General features: G+C 43.3%; 1 protein-coding gene across 3 annotated transcripts in view; it reads left to right on the top strand.

The window, feature by feature from the left end:
* The first annotated feature begins 993 nt into the window (after nucleotides 1-993).
* The window catches only part of NHSL1 (NHS like 1), a 349,242-nt gene continuing 329,156 nt past the window's right edge, over nucleotides 994-21,079 (top strand). Inside the window, exon 1 of one of the 3 annotated variants that reach the window (XM_063917435.1) lies at nucleotides 994-1,877. In XM_063917435.1, coding sequence (XP_063773505.1) covers nucleotides 1,580-1,877 — 298 coding nt within the window. In that variant the 5' untranslated portion in view covers nucleotides 994-1,579. The remainder of the gene's footprint in view (nucleotides 1,878-21,079) is intronic. The other 2 variants (XM_063917429.1, XM_063917432.1) reach the window with 2 other exon arrangements.

Below are 21,079 nucleotides of genomic sequence, written 5' to 3'. Positions count from 1 at the left end.
GAGCGACTGAAAAGAGTCGCTCGGCCTTGTGTGAAACGGCATAGTTTTTTGTGAAAGTACATCGCACGTCCGCACTGCGGCCCACACGCATGCGCAGAAATGCTGATTTTTAGCCTGATCGCTGCGCTGCGAACAACGGCAGCTAGCGATCAACTCGGAATGACCCCCCTAGTCAGATTGCTTAGATTATCGCTCCGTGAGTACCCCCCTTTACAGTTGTAGACAATATAAGACAAGTACCGGGTAAATAAATATAGCTACATCAGCAGATGACACTGGAATAAGTATGAGGTGGCAGGAGACTGCTGGATTTGGTGTAGTTGAAGATTATTAAAGAAAAAGGATAAGCACATGAGGGAAGAGGGCCCTGCTCGTGAGAGCTTACATTCTAAAAGGGGTGACCCGCAGTAATTACGAAAGCCTCTGCCAGTATTCGCTGGGCGGCAACGCTCCGTTTCCCAAGGTGGAGACGGAGCGTTGCTGGGGCGGCAGCAGGGAACGGTGGCATATCGGCACGAACGAGGTGCGTGTCTATGGCGATCGGGGCGGCTGAGTGTCATCACACGCAGCTTCTCCAATCTTAAAAATGGTGCTGGGCATCCGGCGTTTCTACGATTACTCTGAAATTGTGATTGCGCCGCAATTTCAGCGTGATCACAGTGGGTGGCCGGCGGACAGCATGCTGGACAAGCTGCTATGGGCCGGCTGCCAGTTAGCATGTGAGTTGCAAATTCTGCTTTTTGTTACTGAATAAGGTCCAAAATGCAAAGCTTGATGCAGATTGCCCTGGGAAAGATGTCTGCTCTCCCGGGACTGGTATGTGTGAGGGTGACAATGAGCATGTCCTGCAGCGAGAGCAACCCTGAGCATGGATCATGTGACGCATCTGTGGCTGATACTGGGATCTACAGGTGTCTGCTGCTGCTGCTCAGCCTCTGGCTGCTGTGTTCCTGGCTGGGACTGTCTGTGAGCACTTCCCCTCCGTCCCCTCCCCTGGAGTGCGCTGCAGACTGTACACACGGGACAGGAGGTGGGGAAGAAGGAGGAGGAGGAGGGGGAGAGACTCTTTTCCTGTTTCATTTGAAACACACACACACTGAGTGGCTGCGCTGCTACACCGACTGCCCTGTCCCCGCCGCTGCCTGTGTCCCCTCAGCGGGGGCAGAGACTGTACCCACTAGAGATGCGCTGACTTCTCGCCCGTGATCAGAGGACCTCAGGACACGGGCTGCTGGATACGGGGGGCTCCGTCCGCTGCCCCAGAGTTTGGACAATAAGGAGCATCTGTGGCGGGCACACCGGGGAGCGCTGTGTGTCTGTGAGACTGGCTCTACTCCTGGCGCTGCTGGTGCAGAATACCCGGGCACTCCGTCACTGTGTGCCAGGAATACAGATGAAGGGTGCCCGCCTGGAAGTTACACAAATTGCCCACACCGTGCCAGGCTTCCAGCTCTGGCTCCCCCACATGCAGGCAGTCGGGTCACAGCCTGATCTGACCCTAGGAGTATAGGGTTACTCGGATACATCCTGGATCACCCGCACTACATTGGGAAGTGACTGGTGCCTGGCAGCCGGGGCAATGCCTTTCCACCTGAGGATAGTAGAGCCCGGCCATGTGTGCCGAGTGGGTGCCGGTGATGGGGGGGCACCCAGGGATGCGCCACATCTGCTCTTCTCCTCACTCCAAGAAGTGAGTGTGCACTCCATGCTGCGCATCATCCAGCAGCTGTCTGACCTCTCCCGGCACGCTGAGGGCATCTTCTCCAGCATCCATGGGCAAGCGGTGACCCTGGGGGAGCGCAGTGCCCGCCTGCAGCGCCGCCTGGCATCCCTGCACCACACGGTCTCCCACCTGGACCACAGGAAGGTGCCAGTCCGTAAGTCACTTATCCCATGTACATGGCACAGCGCATATGCGCCTTTGTTAGTCATTGAACGTTCCGGCCGCTTTGTGTAGCAGCCTTTGCTGGTCACTACTATTGTTAGAGATTGTACCCCAGCGCCATAATATACACACAGTTATGTACTTGGCCCTAGGAAGTTCTCCATACAGACATGAGTGAGCCTTTGTCTTCTTGTAAGCACTGTGCTGGGATACATCACATATTAGTGCAAAGCCTGCTCCTTGCTCTCGACTCTATGTGCACTGTTCTGAAATGGCAACTTATCAGCTCATTTTTATGAGGCTGTTGCTCACCAGACCCATCCCTGTCAATATTATGTCTATAATTACATGTATATGTGTACAGCACAGACTTTCCCCAGTGCACCTTGCCCATCTGTGAAAACACACCCATACACAACAGGTATTGCCAGAGAGAGCACACCCAGTTATGCAGTATTAAAATGAACAATTATGTCAATCAAAATAGTTCATCTGGGCTAACCTAACCACCCATCCAGAGCATTCCACATACACTTCCTAACCTGTTTATTTGTACAGCATGTCTAGTTACTATGTTCTGCTCCATCCCATGGACTGTCTCCAAATGCTAGTCTGACATATCTAAATCAGGGCTTTATATATTCTTGGATTTCATGTAAATTAGTCGCATTGCATCTACGCACAACACAACTTGTGCCAGCATTTTTCGACGCATGTATACTTGCAGCCCATTAGTTTTGGAGTGGTTTGCACTTGCAAGTGGAATACAAGTAGAGTGTGAACACGCAGGTTTAGCAGGCCATTTTGAGATGTCTTATTTTGGTTTGAATGTATCTTTGAAATATGCTCCTTACAAGCAGAAATTCTGTGCCTACACAAGACAGGAGCAGTTATCACTTGATTGCTTAATATTTTTTTGGAGGCTTCTACAGAGATTCTATTTTTTTGGAGGCTTCTACAGTTAAGATTCTAAAGACGAGCATTCAAAAATGTGCAGATGTATATTGACTTCCACCCAAGTGGGCATACTTTATGGTCAAGCCTAAAGTTGGGTAAACACTAGAGCAGAGGTTCCCAAACTGTGTGCCGTGGCTCCCTGGGGTGCCTCGGGACACTTGCTGGGGTGCCCTGGGTTGGTGGTCCAGGACCAATTCAAATTATTCATGGTCAATATAATAGGCAAAACCAGTGCTGGTGGCTGCCAGTCATAAAATATGTGGCCAAACAGAAGCAAATCTTGTCCCTCACCATACAACTGACCATAAGGATGACATATAAATGCAATCTACTTAATGTAATATTTCTTTAAAACTTTCTCAATAAGAGATTTTTGGCCTAGGGGTGCCGTGAAAAAAATTCTGAAATTCTAGGGCGCCGTGATTCAAAGAAGTTTGGAAACAACTGCACTAGAGTCTGACGATATATTGGAAGGACAAATCGTCCACAGCGTATATGCACTATTGCGCGCTCTGAGTCCTGTGTGATGTTCCTCGTGTCTTCTGATCTGCCTGCAGTGCAAGCGGATTAGAAGATATCTTTAATGACAACATGCTCCTGGCGGTATCCGGACTCCAGGTCGACACCAATAAGGTCGACACCACCTAAGTTGACACCAATAGGTCGACACACCTTAGGTCGACATGGACAAAAGGTCGACATGAGTTTTTCACTTTTTTTTTCTTCATTTTTTGAACTTTTTCATACTTTACGATCCACGTGGACTACAATTGGGAACGGTAACCTGTGCCGAGCGCAGCGGTAGCGGAGTGAGGCACCTTGCCCGAAGCAGCTCACAATGCGAGGGGACACGGTGTACTAATTGGGGTTCCCGGTCACATTACAGAGAGAAAACGACACCAAAAAAACATAAAAAACTCATGTTGACCTTTTTTCATGTCGACCTTTTGTCCATGTTGGCCTTTTGTCCATGTCAACCTAAGGTGTGTCGACCGATTGTTGTAGACTTAAGTGGTGTCGACCTAATTTGCGTCGACCCTGAGTCCCTGACACACTCCTGGCTTTGGCCGCTGAATGATATATCGTGCAGTCGTCAAATCTAATGTTCAGTGTGTATGGCCGACCAACATATCATTCCGTCAGTCGTGTTGTCGGTCACGATCCAGAATCGTCTAGCGTCTACCCAGCTAAGTCTACAACTAACATGCTAAATTGTTTCCTCGCAGTACAAGGCAGTGAACAATTCAAGTTAAAACCTTACCAGTCATCTAAACAGGTGTTGTAGCACCCAGAGTCTTAAAAAAAAAAAATGTTTTCCGTACTGTCATAGAATTGTATATAACTCTATATCCGTTTATTGCATTAAGCATCTCCTGCTTGAAAATAGCCTTTACTTCAGGTGCATTGCTGTCAGCATGGACTTCATTTGGCACTTGACACATAGAGGATAATTTGGAGTTGACGGAACATTTTGCCCTGGAGAAGAATTTGCAGCAGAGCAAAGCATGTTATGCAAGCAAACTTTTTTGTATGGAGGGCAGGTTTGGCTGCTCATGCATATTGCACACACAGAGCCTCATTTACAGTTGTGAGTAAAGCCAGCTAGCAGGTGCACATTGGTAAAAACAAATTGAGTTGGAAGTGAGGTGTCCTGGCTGAATTCTTCTCCAATGTAAAAATATAACTGCTCACTATTTGTGTAGTACATGCAAAGCAGCCAGTCTTTTTCCTGCATGCAGCCAACAAGTAAAACTGCACTTGCAACCTTTGCATTGCAGCCTGGGTTTCTCCAGGTGAGAAATTGCACAAGTTAGCTGGATTTGCTCATAATTCTAATTGAGGCCTATACTGGCCAGCTCTATTTTTAATTTTTTGGAGTTTATATAGATCATGTCTCCTTACAGCTCTAGATAGGATTGTGCATTTTATATTTTTTTCCCCCATTATCCCAAAAGTTTTTTTTCCAGACGAATATCTTACACCCAGCAGCTGGATCGTTTTCTAATTCTAAAACCGTTTCATAGTGTAGGCAAAGATTTTGTGTAGCCTTCATCATCCAGAAAACCACCGAATTTTGAGAAGTACTCATGGGCTAATGAAATGGACAGGGCAGGGGTTGTGGTGATGCTATTCTCAGCAGATGGTGTTATCATGGCCCGACACCCTCTGTGCGATGATGCTACTTGCTTTGTCTCAGCACTGGGCACCAGTAACTGACCTCTGGAAACTCCCGGAAGGGAACTAGGCAGAGACGGCAAGAATGGTGTATATGTTAATCTCAGTCCCTTGACTGCCACCATTGCAGGCGGTGCAGCCACTACACGCACAGAAATACATGGCATCACCTCTGCTCTAAACCATACAGAACTGAGATCTGTTTTGAGCATGCATAGGTGTGGCGCATCCTCAGTGAAGCAATGGCATGAGTAGAACCTGTGCATACTTAATAGAGGTCCGCTCCCCCCCCCCCCACCTTGCTCTTTTCAGAGTAGAGCATTGTCTCGGATGCTAGGAAGGCATTGCTGTGCCCTACCCAAATGTAGCAAAACGTCCCAGCAACACGCTGTTCCGCCCCTGATTAACACGTATTATAGGCTTACTGACTGTTATGTATATGGTTTCCAAAGCTGTTTGGCTGATTTCCTGCAATTATTAGATTATTTATGCCAAGAGATTTTGCCAGCCAGCTCAGAGCATGCTGCTACAGTAACAGTGACTGCTATTGTGACAGCATTCGCTTTAACCTAGCTCACATTTGACATGACAGAAGCAAGCAATAGGAAGTGTGCCACCCTGTGTACTGCTATTGTATGGGGTCTACACTATGCTCACAGGGTTCTATCCTCATCTAGGCGCTAACAATCCCTGGCTGGTCTATTGTTTCCCATCTTGCACATCAGACATGACAGTGACAGCAAAACATTACAAGGTAGATAACTGCTCTGCCTAGTAAGGTGTCACCCTGCCTGAGGAGCACTCCAGCAAGTCATTTGCGAGAAGGGCAACTCCCCTATAACAATAATAATTCCTTAACAACAGGAAATTTACCAATAAAGCTCCGCCTGTGTTAAAATCCTTCACCTTTACTATTGGCAATCCACAACTCCAGGTATATTAGCCAGAAATGCCAAGTTCTTATGAAATGGAACATAAATGCTATTTTCAGTGGCAGGTTTTGATGACATGTAACTGGGGATTTTGTGTTTGAAAAGTCTTTGCTTTTTGAAATGATAGATGGCAGTCTCCTCAAATCATGACCATCATACCTAAACTGGCACCTTTGTGATTGCCCTGCACATAATGGGAGGCTGTTTATGTAAGTAAAGAAAAACTGGAGTAGAATTATTTGAGAATTCCACAGATACAATTTTGGATTGCCTTATAACTTTATTATTGTTTCTGTAACTTTTCTGTTCACCATAAGTTTGTCTTGCGTGTAAAGTTCACTAGTACCCCTGTGTAAGAGTGAGCGGTTATCAAAGTGTTCAAGATAGATAAAGTTATTAGCAGCTGTCATTTATTTTTACTTTTTCTTAGTTATTTAAAAGTGACAGAAGCCATATACGATGCGTATGCCACAAGTTTCTGGATGCACAAAAAGTATTAAAGTTACAAGCAAAGTAATACCCCTTTTACACCACCTGAAATATCCCAGGATTTTGCACGGGAGCGCGCAAAATCCCGGGACTGCAGGCGGTGTAAAAGGGTCCTTCTCCTAAACCCCGGCTCCACTTTCCCGGGAATCCAACCCGGCACATACGCAGGGTTGGACACGGGTAAGACCCGGGAAGAAGGCGGTGTAAATGGGTAAGCCGGGTCAGCCGACCAGGCACCCATTTACAACATGGCAAACCTCCTGTACCGCAGTGTTGTCCGGTGGGCGGTCGGGAGGCTGGGGGTCACGGCGCACGCTGTCTATGCAGACAGCGTGCGCCGTGCTGGTTGCCATGCTGCGGCTGGTGACATTGCACATGCTGTCTATGCAGACAGCAGCACCATGTCTGGTGCCTGGAAGCGCCGGAGGCTGGGGGCAGCACAGCAGCATCCAGATTGCTGTGCTTGCCCCCGGCGAGACGCTCCGGAGTCCCGATCTGCAGTGTGGGCCGGCGCTTGGAGATGACATAATCTCTAAGCGCCGGCCCACAAGACACTGCACCCGGGTGCAGTGTAAACGGTGCTGATCCAGGAATATCCCTGATCTGCACTGCACAGTAAATGGGGGAGTCCCAGGTCTGACCCGGCTTGGAACCGTGTTCCAAATCCTGGGTCAGACCCGGGATTTTGGTGTAAAAGGGGTATAAATATTACATTTTCTCAAAGTATTCACCGGAGGACTCTATGCAAAGTTGCATATGCTCAAACTACTTAGTGAAGCAGCTGGACCAGTATGAAGCAGGTGGGGCTTCTACTTGCTGGATAAAGGTCTCCACTGCAACTTCCGGTGACTCAAAACGAATCCTACGCATCTAGTGCTTGGTTATAGTTAGGCTGCAGGAGGAGTAGGTTAGGGTTAGGCTGTGGGAGGGGTGGATTAGGGTTAGTCTGTGGGAGGGGTGGGTTAGGGTTAGATTTAGGGATAGGAGTAGAGTTAAAATACTTACCGGGATTCTGTCTGTTGGAATTCTGCTGTTCGTCTTCTGACTATCCTGACTGCAGGATTTCGTACCCAACCCGTATGGAGTGGTTCTGGACATTGGTGTCACAAGGGGGGTATGTGGGGTGTGGGCTGCACCCGGGTGTCACCCTTCAAGCTCCTGTCACAGTGTAGTAGCCGACAGTACAGCCACACATGTCTCCTGGGGCAACCCATCATTTCTGGGGATGTTGGGCATGAAACTGGTCGGGCTTTGAATGCACGTCTCTACACCCCTTTTTCGGCAGTGTGCTTCAAAAACATGCAAAGCAGTCTTTTTTGGTCATACTGGGTTCTGGAGGCCTCTGGTTCTGTATAATCTAATGAATAGGAGTGGGTGAAGCACAAAAAAAGACTTGTATATGGTTAGTATAAACCTCTGACCAAATTACTATGAAAAAATAGCACTGGATCACATACATGAACCTGCATGGTGGTGGAAGTCCGACTGCATGCCACTAATAGCTGAGATAGCACAATAACGTTTCAGTATGCTGTCTTCCTGAACAAGAATGCAGGAGCACAGTTTACATACTACGAACTGGGATAAAAGTAGAGTTATTGGAAAATTTGGTTGGTAAAAGTTTTAAAAATGTTTTATTTATTTTTATAGTAACACTTTATATGTAAATATTGAAATGTAGCTAAAATATAATTGAAAATAAAAATATAACTATTAAAAACCAAAACTTGCATATTTAAATCATACTGTGAATGCATACAGAAACATGACGCAGGTGCCATATAATCGACAGAAACATAGCGCATATGTAGAAGACTTTTTAAGAGTCTTTTGCTTTCTTCTGCGCACGTGCAGGGTGGCATATCGGTACCACTCCTGTCGTGTGCTGGGTGGCATATTGGTACCACTCCTGTCATGTGCACGGTGACATATTGGTACCGCTCCTGTCATTTCCTGGGTGGCATATTTGTGCCGCTCCTGTCATTTTTTTTAAAGGTACATCCCTGCAAGCAAAGATGCACACCCACAACAATATATTCTTTGACATCTGTCCTATACTTTTAGTGTAGGAAGTACTGAGGCATCCCACCGAGAGTGGTACTATACATATTTATAAGCTGGTAGACTACCAAAAATCCTTGTTTTACCTCTTTATACAGTAAATGTTCAAAGCTTACGAGCCTGAATCAGCATGGTGCGTTGTCATTGTGCTACATTTAAAAGTCAACATAAAACAAGGTGTGGTTTTGTGTGGGAAGGAGCTGACACCACAACTCAGCAAGGTTTTCCAAGTGTCAGATGAGAACTGCAGGCAGAGAGCGTAGCTAGCATACCTTGACCACAGGACCCCTCTTATGGAAAGTGTAGAGTTTCTATGAATGTATTTTCACAGGTGCAGGAAATTATCCCAGCTCCAGAAAAGATTGGGATTTGGAGGCTTTCTTTTACCCTCATAACACATGAAGAATGTAGCAATAGGAAAATGGCAGATTGTTTCTAAGAACAAATATCCTAAGCATGTCTATTAGAAAAATAAACTGTAACTTTGCAGAAATACTTTATGAATTGTCTTGTTTTCTCTCCCATAAAGACATATCTGTTGTGGTATTACTGGACAATCTTCTTTAACTAAGAGAACAGTGTTTAGATATCTATATTAATCATGCATAGCTTAATTATGGTTCTTACATATTTTGAAGTGAATTATTCTTGACCACTTCAAACTACATTAGTAGAGCTAAGAGCCAAATGACTATTTAAACTATTTTGTACTGAAAAGTCAATGTAGTGTTCAGTGTTCTTGGCTGAAAAGTGAGGATTTAAGTCACTTTTAATCAGCATGCAAGAATATTCAGCCACGTTTTAAGAAGTCACTACAAAATAAGATTATCCCTTTAAGAATAAGGCAGCTGTATTAAGCCTGGAGAAATGATAATGCAGTGATAAAAAAGTGATAAATCGAAGGTGATAACGCTCCAGCCAATCAGCTCCTGTCATTTTTCAAACCGTAATGATTGGCTGGTGCGTTATCACCTTTCACTTATCACTGCTTTATCACTTCTCCAGGCTTAATACATCTGCCCCAATGTTAGTGAACAGATATGCATATGGAACCAGAGAAAGACAATAACCCACATTCCGTTGACTGTAATTTTAATTAGAATATACATTGAGGGCCAAATTATTATATCCACCAGGTTTGTACTTTGTTGGGCCACCTTTTGTCCTTAATATGGCTTGAATACTTATAGTCATGGATTCTGCTGTCTGTATGTTTTATTAGGAGTATTATTATTATTACTACCAGTTATTTATATAGCGCACACATATTCCGCAGCGCTTTACAGAGAATATTTGGCCATTCACATCAGACCCTGCCCCAGTGGAGCTTGCAATCTATATTGTTGGAAGCCAATTAACCAACCGGTATATTTTTGGATTGTGGGAGGAAACCGGAGTACCCGGAGGAAACCCACACAAGTACGGGGAGAATATACAAACTCCGCACAGTTAGGGCGATGGTGGGAATCGAACCCATGACCTCATTGCTTTGAGGCAGTAATGCTAACCATTACACCATCCGTACTGCCCCAAATGTGATGAACTGCATCTCTATAACATTACCTCTGCCACCCTGAAGAGTTGTGACAGTGCAAGAAGGATCCAGGCTTTCGAATGCTGTTTTCATATCCTCACCCTACTATCTGCATAGTGTGATTTGTCAGACCACATAACCAGTTTCCAATCATTTATTGTCCAATTCCTGTGTTCCTGAGCAAACTGGAGGTATTCCAATCTGTTTGCAGCAGATAGCAATGGTGTACGGACAGATCTTCTTCTTCCGTAGCCCAGACACTGTGATGTGCACGTATTGTTCGTTGAAAGGCCATCAGAATTGGTTCATGATTTAGATTCTAAGTAATTTGATGCACTGTTGCCCGTCTGTGGGACTGACCACTTTCTGTTCCACTCCAGCATCTTGTAGCCATTTACGACCACAGGCCTTGTACTCAGACGCTGTTTTTTGTCTTCTGGTACACTATATGTGCACTTTATGAACTGCTGCCCTTGAACAATTCAGCTTGCAGCCGTCTTGCTAATGCTCACACTGTTGCAGCTACAGCCAACAATCATTCCATGTCATTCAGTTTGTCGTTTACCCATTTCATGAGTAAGTTACTTCCTTTGTCTCGTCTTCGCCTTTCGCCTTTCCGTTCTTACAGATTTAGATATCCTATGTCAGCATTATCTGCTGAATAGCTACATTGCATAAAATGGCCTTGTGTTCATCATAGTGTGGCAACTCTGTGCATTTTGCTCAGCTGTATCATAACACTAAATTAAGGCAATCAAAAGGGATCAATAATTTACAATAAAGACTCAGGGGTGTATTCAATAACTGTCGGAAGCTGCCATCTTGTCGGAAAGACTGCATATTCTGACAGAAATAGGTCGGAAGGGGTTCCGACCTATTCATTAGGGCAGTTTTTTTCCGACAAGTTGGGAATTCCCGACTTGTCGGAAAACACATGGATCGGCAGAATAGCCGCCCATCCGCGTGCTTCTGTTGGAAATTGGGCCAAATCCGACAGGTTTTGGCCCCCTTTCCAAAAAACTCAATCCGACTTGAAAACAAGCCGGATTGAGGTGAGGATACGGGGAGCGGTGCGGCGGGATACGGGGATGAGAGGTAACTTTCACCTCTCTCCCTGCAGCACCTCCCCCCCGCCACCGCAGACATGTCCCCCCGCTGCCAGCTCTCCCGCCATCCGCTGATCTCAGCTCCCCCTATCGCCGTTCAGCTTACCCCTGCCGCTGTCCAGCTCACCCCCGTCGTCCGCCGCCGTTACTTCCCCCGCTGGCCACCGACATCTGCACCCCCCGCCGCCGCTGACAGCAGGAGAGGACCCCGGGTATGGCCAAATCTGACGGTCAGATTTGGTTCAATTCCGACAGTCGGATTTGGCTGTCCATTGAATAGGGGTTGTCGGATCCATTCCGACAAATGCATGTCAGAATGGATCCGAATATTATTGAATACACCCCTCAGTGTGCACAGCTCTAGACAGTCCTTGTGGTTTATACTGTATCTTTTGTTCAGCATTGCATCCTGACGCTCATGTACAGATGTTTTATATTTTTCCTTTTTAAATATGGAGGCAATCTTACTTGGCGTTTACAGACTGTCAGTAAATTTACTGATAGTTGATAACCATTCTTATTTTAACATTGCAAGTTTATTGCCATAGGTATAACACAGATAAAGTGTTTTAATACATTGTAAGGGTGTTTAGTAAATAAAGTACTTTGTATTATTATACAGAATACATTACTCCATATAACTCAACTTGTATTTTTATGTAACACATGAGATATATGTGGTCTGATCTTACAAGCACACACTTAACTTGAGAGGTATATGGACAAGAGAGTGCTCTCCTATTGGTCAGTGTTAGACTGTTGACTTGCCTGTAGTTTGTGGAGGGAAGATAATGAAACCAGGTACTTTTAAGATCTACATAAACAGTTGGGTAGTGCGAACAACATTAGGGTATCTGGATGGATTTATTGCTTTAGAATGAAGTGATCTAATTACAGTAGTTCCAGTGATGTGCAGCAGCAGCTGAAATGTCCATCTCCTCATTTGTTTATCCAAATCACCTCTGTCCCTTTGGAATAGTTGCTTAATGATCATGTCCCTTTGTTTCCTTTGTCAGTTCTACTACAGCTGGGGCGTTGTAACATCTGTGACCCTGTCCCTTACATCCCTTTAACATGGGAATTGAACCATGATGGCTTAACCTGAATACTTGTATGTTTTAAGGTCCCCTCCTGCTATTTGTGAATGCAGGTTACTTGATTGATGACTTTTATATATAATGCTCTGTGTCAGATATTTTAGTCTATAATTACAGTTTACACTCCAGCTAATTGCTATTCAGTGTTTTAAGAACTTTTTCAGTTTATACTAAAAACTGCTTAAATATCTTGTATACATTAAACTTCCTTGATCCAAATCTGCATATTATTGCATCCTGATCCACCAGTATCATCCAAAACCTCCTAGATTTATCCTCCCTATAGATTGCTGTATCATCAGATCTAGGCCAAAAATGGTCTTATCCTTAGCTATAAACTACTATGACATCGCTAACCAGAGCAGGACAAATTTCTCCAACCAAACAGCCACCAAGACGGTAAGAAGGGGTCAATGTTTTAAGCGGTGTTATCCCCCTTTTTTCCTGCATTTTTGCAGAAAAAGGGGTTATGGCTGCTTCTCTATACAGTATGTAATGAAAGGCAGTCTGGGCAGAAATCACCTTTCTTTTATCTTAATAAAGGACCTTTTGCTTTTTCTTAATAAAGTTGCAGCCATAGAGAAAACAAGCATGCTAGTAATTTAGTAAGTGATGAAAATCTGAACCTTGTGTTGCTTGTCATCTGAGGGGGTGTAGTATGGTATGCCGGCTGTCGGGGTCCCGGCGCACAGCATACCGGCGCCGGAATCCCGACCGACAGCATGGCGAGCGCAAAGGAGCCCCTTGTGGGATCACTGTGCTTGCCACGCTGCAGGCATGGTGGCGCGTTACGCGCACCACGCAATCTATTCTCCGTCCAGGGGGGTCGTGGTCCCCCAAGAGGGAGAAATGGTGTCGGTATGCTGGCTGTCGGGATTCCGGCGTCGGTATACTGTGCGTTGGGACCCCGACAGCCGGCAAACTGAAGACCACCAATCTGAGGAAGCATCATGCCCGCTCACAGAGCAGCCACTGCATCTACATGCTTATTCCAAAGTATAGGCAGGCGCAGTATTTTAGGCTTGTGCATGTGCAGCCTTGAAATATCAGCATCCCATGCTTCTTTCTAATCCTGTGCATGCACATTAGAGCTGTGTTCTAACTCCGAAGTATCACATCAGCACTAAGATGACTTACTACAGGGGGATACGAGGGCACCGAATAGGTAAGTTTGCACAACATCTCTTCATTGACTGTTATTTTGTTACATTACAACGCAAGCACATTATGCGTAGTTGCGATCAGTGGCAATGCAGGATGTGTTTTTGCATAGAAAAGGGCCTGTTTATCATTATTCTTGTAATCTAACATGTCAAAAGACCTCTTCCAGCTGGCTTTTACGTTGCACTGTAAAGCTCGTTAATTTCTATATTTATTTATCAATGATCCTAAAATATGAAAACATACTGTATGCAGGCCAACACAATAAAACAATTCAGAGTACTCAGTTATTGAGATACAGCCAAACACGACCCCTCCATGCCACTATTCTGATCGTGCTATCATCTATAGTTGCGTTTCAATGGTTGGTTCAGAGGTAAGTGTACAGATGCTTCTGTGTCACGTCATAGGTGATATGACTCCATGTTATGTCTCACCAGTGGCCAAATTTCATCCTCGTACAGAATTTCGCACCTGCTCCCATTTGGCTTTATTTTCTTAGGGTTTGATTCTGCGGAATGTTGATAGTGTGTCCTTTGGGCCTAATTCAGACCTGATCTCAGCAGCAAATTTGTTAGCTAATGGACAAAACCACGTGCACTGCAGGGGGGACAGATATAACATGTGCAGATAGTGTTAGATTTGGGTGGGGTGTGTTCAAACTGAAATCTAAATTGCAGTGTAAAAATAAAGCAGCCAGTATTTACCCTGCACAGAAACGAAATAACCCACCCAAATCTAACTCTCTCTGCACATGTTATATCTGCCCCCCATGCAGTGCACATGGTTTTGCCCAACGGCTAACAAATTTGCTGCTGCGATCAACTCTGCATTACCCCCATGGTTTTACCCATTAGCTAACAAATTTGCTGCTGTGATCAGATCTGAATTAGGCCTCTTATGTGCAAATATAATTCTGGTATAAATAAGGATTTGAAGTGTTCCCGGCAGTGTAACAGGCCAGTTCTTGTATTGCTTTTTCCCTCTTTCTTCTTCATGTTGCACCTTGTATCGCTTTTGTACATTTTCATTTTTCTTGTATTAATGTAATTTATCAACTCTACTACTAGCATTCTGACTCGCTGTAAAAGCAGAATGACTGTAGTGTTGTCATTGTCATAGGATTGTGTGTGTCTCTGGAGAAAGCTTGCATCGCAGTTGTTGTTAGTGAAATATATGATACATTCTGCCTGTGAGTGAGAGTATAATACATCTGGTTGGAAAGATCTTTGAGATGCATTCAGCACATATTACTGTAATTAGGAAGAACATAAAAAAGAAGATAAAGTACCTAATGAAATTCATCATGTTGGAAGATTTGCAAATATGCCTTAGGAAGTTTATAAGCTGTAATTGGAGACTGACTGGCCTACTTAGCAAGTGGAGAAATCGCTGGCAAAACTAGACGTTTTTAGTGCGAGATAGGATTTCTCCCTGTCACAGTTACCGCTTGCACCAGGTTTTGCCGGTGAAAATTTTCCTATGTCTGGGATATCATTTTCACTGCACATGCGTGAATTAGCTAGCTGGGTGGTGCATGTACCTAATACCCCTTTCACACCAGAACCTCTGAACATGGGTTTTTGGCACATGAATGCGCATAACCCATGTTCATGTGCGGTGTGAAAGGGTGCCGGGGTTGATATACCGGGTCCAGTGACCCGGTATTTCAACCCCGTACTTGAGCAGGGCTGAACTCGTGTTCAACCCGGCTCACTGTGCGGTGTGAACGGGAGCCGGGTCAATGCAACCCGGCTCCCATTAACTCTCTATGTACAGGTGATCTCCATGTGCCGCCCCCACCGTGTCACCGCTGATGTCAGCAACCCGGCAGTCTGCCAAGCTGCTGACTGCGGTGTGAAGGCGCCTTACCCGGGAATGTCATTGCATGATCCCGGGACCGTATTCCCGGGTAAGTCCCTGCATTTTAGGTATGAAAGTGGTATATCCTTGGAGGCTGGTCCTGCAAAGTGTGCATTAAACTGTTTCAGCTCCTAGTATCCAGTATTGCTAAGGCAGCAGTGTATATGGGCATTTTATTAGAGGTTGAGTATCCCTTATCCAAACTGCTTGGGACCAGAGGAATTTTGGATATCGGATTTTTCCGTATTTTGGAATAATTGCATACCATAATGAGATATCATGGCGATGGGACCTAAATCTAAGCACAGAATGCATTTATGTTTCATATACACCTTATACACACAGTCTGAAGGTAATTTTAGACAATATTTTTTATAACTTTGTGCATTAAACAAAGTGTGTGTACATTCATACAATTCATTTATGTTTCATATACACATTATACACACAGCCTGAAGGTCATTTAATACAATATCTTTAATAACTTTGTGTATTAAACAAAGTTTATGTACATTCAGCCCTCAGAAAACAAAGGTTTCACTATCTCACTCTCACTCAAAAACTTCCATATTTCGGAATATTCCGTATTTCGGAATATTTGGATATGAGATACACAACCTGTATTAACAATGGTGAAAACGAACAAAATGTTGTTACCTTGGCCCATTAACAGTAAATCCTGGTATACTGAGCATAGCTTTCTTTTCTAAACTTGTATTTCTGTGTTGGAAAATGAATTACACAGTTGGTATTTGTGCATATATAATCTGTATACCTAAGGCATCTTAACTACCTCCAATTGTTTACAAACAAAGTGTAAATGGCAGCTTCTCATATTGCATTAGACATTCACATATGCAGTTAGAAATTGTTTCTCTAACCTAGGGAAACTTTCATTGTTTGCACATGTCCCTTCCTACCCATTTATTATATTTATACATAAGTGTATTGGGGTCTATGACATTTTGCCTTGATTCTGCAAATATAAGGGACAAGACATTTGTATGAATCACTTTTATAGATTCATAAAAAGTGTCAAGTTGCCATCAGCTCTAATAACAGAAACTAGTGCGGAGATCAGCCTAGAACTGCCACATCATTTGCAACATTGAATTCCTAACATTATGTTCAAAATATGAATTTATGGGATTGAGCTTTTGTGTTTTGGAGAGATGTGAAGCATTATATCACATTGTGGAACATATTTACATGCGGATAACACTATGAACGTTTATATGCTTGCAGCAGATGTTTGTTCTAGTGCTAACACAAGGAATTAAATATCCAGGTGCTAACAGCTGCTCTGTGACCTTGGAGCGTGCAGCAGTGGAAGAATCTCATGCTGGCCCCATGAGATTATAATGCAGGATATGTGAACATGTCAGTCTACCCCTTTATTCTAGCTCAACAAGCTACTTAGAAGTGTGGCAGCCATATCATGTTAGTGTTGTAGTTTTCCCCTCCATGTGACATCCCTGCAAATCAACATCTTAAAGAGCTAACAAGGATTTAAATAAGTTCTCTTTCAGAAAAAAAAAAGTTATGAGCTAACACAATGTTTCTCCAATGGTTTCGTATCTGCACATGCGCAGAAGCAGAATTGTACATGTACAGATCTGGGTTTGCAATGTTACTCGCACTACTTCAAAAGCTGGAAAATGTTTGACATATTGCTTGCATTGGGGTCAGTGACGTGCAGAACGTTTCAGAAAACACTGGCGAGCCAGCCCCGTTTTCTGTAAGTGCCGAAGCCAGGGGCTGTGTTTCCAGCAGTGTCATTTCACAGGACATCCTCAGTGACTTCAGGGTTACCCAGATGTCTGATGGTAATGTGGGTGATTCGATGCTGCATCTTCGGTCACAGCAGCAGATCACAGAAGTCGGCAGTGATCTCTTTTTACTTAAGACGCCTCTGGAGGCTTCTGTAGAATTGCGCTGTATGAATAGAGTCCACCACTGAATAAGTCCCTGGGAACCATATTTTGACTATGGACCACTAGACCTGAAGTACAAGTTAATCTATTGTGAAATCTATTTTGTGACACTTGTGAATGTGTTTTGGATACAGTGTAAGTTATTGTTCTACATTCTTATTTATTTGAGGTTCCCTTTATTGTCCTTAATAAGGCTAAAACTGGTGATAGATATCTGCTCATTCCGCAAATGATTAGTTCTGTGGTCCGCGTTATCCACCTATTTAGCCAACCTGCATAGATCTGATTGTTGAGTGGTTGGATTGCACTACTGAATCAGAAATTGTGATTATCCAGATACTGTATATAGTTATTGGCTAATCAGACCAATGGATTCTGTGCACGTTTCTTGCCAGAATTACTGCATGTAAAGAAAACACGCTTCTGCCAAGCTCATTGCCTTATTTCTGGAACATGTCTTTCTTTGTGCACTTGTGAATGTTGTGTTTAGGTGTAATAATCCCTTCCCTTTAATTACAATGTCAAATATATTTAGAAATTTGTAAGTTTCATCTTTATTTATTTAGTACCAGTTATTTATATAGCACACACATATTGTGCAGTGCTTTACAGAGAATATTTTGGCCATTCACATCAGTAATTTAATAAAGCAAAATGTATTGTTCAGTTTACTCAGAAATCTACAAAGGTTTTGCACCAGACCCATGAAAATGTAGAATGTCTGATCTTAGCAAGTGCCAAGCTAATTAGATACGTGTTATATTCTTAAAGGGCAGTTCAAAGGACTGAAAGCCCACTGCAGCAGGGAAGGGGCAGAGGTTTACTACATTGTTGTACAGGGCATCGCACCATGGAAATGAAAGGCCCTGATTCAAGTTTTGTTCATCAGCTGCTTCCGGTTGGTTCATTTCCTTGACTTTGTTTATGGAGCTGAGCGCCTTCACGCATCCTGCTCTATTAATCTCCTCATTCCACAGTGTCTATATCATGATACTAGTGATAGGACAGTGGTGTAGGTGCAGGCACAAGGCAGACATGTCCTCAATGCAGCTACAGCATTATATTGCGTTATCCGTTTCATTTGTTACTAAGGAATCTATTTATCATTATTACTTTATTACAAATATATGGACAGTACGGATAGTGTAATGGTTAGCATTACTGCCTCACAGCACTGAAGTCATGGGTTCGTCTTCCACCATGGCCCTAACTGTGTGGAGTTTGTATATTCTCCCCGTACTTGCGTGGGTTTCCTCCGAGTACTCCGGTTTCCTCCCACAATCCAAAAATATACTGGTTGGTTAACTGGATCCCTACAAATATTAACCCTAGTGTGAATGTGTACATGTTGTAGGGAATATAGATTGTAAGCTCCACTGGGTCAGGGGCTGATGTGAATGGCCAAATATTCTCTGGACAGCGCTGCGGAACTGCTTTTCATAATATAGTACTGTATATAACGTAGGAGATATGTTAATATTTACTCATATATATTTTTTTAAAGTTTTGATAATGTTGGTCAAGTTCTTTACACAGTTGATTGCCATATTATATAACAAAAAACTGTATATTGCATATGTTGAACCATCAAGCAAGGTATATTCTTGTAAATACGTAATTGTGACTTAAGTGTATTTTCTGTTGCAGTGTTGTTATTATAATATAATGAAACTGACACAATTATTTAGCTTTGCCATTTACATTTTAGGATATAGCTAAAATATTGTTATAATCATTAATTTTGTATTTATTCTATCAAGGTTATTTTTTATTTTATTTATTAATTTAATTTGAAAACAATTCTATTGTTGCTTTGTAAAGTTTTCAAATGATGACATTAAATCCTCTGGTAATATGATATGTGCTTTCTCTGATGCCTTCATTCAAACTAAACCAGGCAAAGCCGTTTCCATGACAGTGTAGATGTGTTTCACACTCTCTCTCTCCCCCTCTCTCTCTCTCTCTCTCTCTCTCTCTCTCTCTCTCTCTCTCTCCCTCATTGGTGGTTACATTTCAATGGAAAGCATTTAATAAGGCACAGTGGCAATGCTGTCTTGACAGTGGCATAGACAATTTTAAGCTATACCAGTGACATTTAGCAAGGCAGTGCAAAGTGTACGAATTGCCAACAGTGTCACAATACAGTAGGTGCTAAAATGATTACATTTTTGTGAATAGAGCAAGCAGTATTTTTTCAAATAGGAGGAAAGTAATTGCAGTGAAAAAGTACTAAACACAATAGTGAAAATGCCAAGTTACAGGAGACGTGATTCACAAACAGGATATAAGCAGTAAGATTTGCAAACAGGATATAAGTAGAAGTGATATTTTGGCATGTATGTATCTCCTAATCCTGTTGCTACTGAATTATGCTAGCTGGGAAGAGCAAAGATGAACATGTTTGCGCGCAGATTTCCCTTACCATGATTAAATAAGTCTGAATAAGTGTAACATTTTCCGCTGTATTTGTTTACAGGTGTTCACACAGTAAGGTGATCACTACTTATATGAAGGGGTGGGCAAACAACATTTTATTGTTTTTCAAGAATCCTTAGTTTTAAATAATGGGCTCATACACCTACATGCCAATTCCCTTTCCTGACGCCGCCGATCAGCGATCAAAAAGCCGACCAGCGGATAATAATGATCGGCGATCCGTTGGGAATTTAGCAAAAACTGTATGTTAAAAATCTCTGAGTCACCGATCCTGATAATTTTTTGATCTGAATCAGTGACTCAGGGATTTGCAACATGTAGGATATCCCTCACCTCAGTTGTCGCTTTCAGCGTTGCCTGCAGCGTTCATAATTGCTAACCTCTGTAATATACAGTATAATGGCGTTCTTTGGGAATTCAACAATCTTTGTGTTTCAACACCTTTTAAATGACAATGGATTTTTATTTTGCATTGTCCAAGTTATCATACTCTCTCCGTGCATCTGCTACAGAATAGTAACTCTGCTCCACTCTTCACAAGAGTGCTGTGGGATGTGCTGTAACCAGGGTCGGACTGGCCCACAGGGGCACAGGGGAAACCACCGGTGGCCCCTACTGCCTGTGGATGGGGTGCCCACTCCTTCTAAGGATTAGTTCCCAGATTGTGCACTTGAATTATATATTATTACATTATACTGCACAGAACTATGGTGTATGTTCTACAGTGCATTGCTGTTATTTAGTCTGGTACATTATCATGCAAAGACTAGCAGTATTTATTATATATATTTATCAAGGAGCTTCTAAGCATGGGCCCCTACCACTGCATTTCTCCGGTGGGCCCTTCATGCCCCAGTCCGACACTGGCTGTAACCTTGGTTCTCATGTGTAGAGAAATATGATCACATTCTTACAAATGACAATTGTAGTTAAATGTTGTTTCATACCCAGAGTAAATAAATAGAATAAAATTATGTCCCCATGTCCTTCCCAAGTTCTAGCTATACATTTTAAATGACCTTTTCTGTATTAAGATCATCCTATATTATGCAATTGGTCTGAGCTGTTGACAAGTGCCTCAGTGTAATTCATTATTCTCATTCTTTGTCACTTCAGTCTAGCATCTGCTTAGCCTTTTGCCCCTCAGACTGGTGCTGGTGTTGACAACAGATGGGTGTCAGTTGAGGGAAATGCAGCTGGACCTGTGTGGAAGCTCAGCAGGCTGTCACAAGCTGCAGCTTTTGTTCCGTGTGTATTGAGGAGGACTGGCAAAAAAGAAAGAAAAACGTCATAACTAAACATTTGCCGCCCTCCTAGAAACTGCTAGTAGTACAGAAAACACAAAGCATAGGCTGGGAAATATGTCACTGAATGATATGGTTCTCAATAAAGCTGAATTATGGTACAGTCACAATACATGCATCATGCTTACACAGGGAAACAATGATG

Source organism: Pseudophryne corroboree, chromosome 4 (genome assembly GCF_028390025.1).
Source record: "Pseudophryne corroboree isolate aPseCor3 chromosome 4, aPseCor3.hap2, whole genome shotgun sequence".
NCBI classification, from domain to species: domain Eukaryota; kingdom Metazoa; phylum Chordata; class Amphibia; order Anura; family Myobatrachidae; genus Pseudophryne; species Pseudophryne corroboree.
This window is presented reverse-complemented; position numbering and strand designations above follow the sequence as displayed.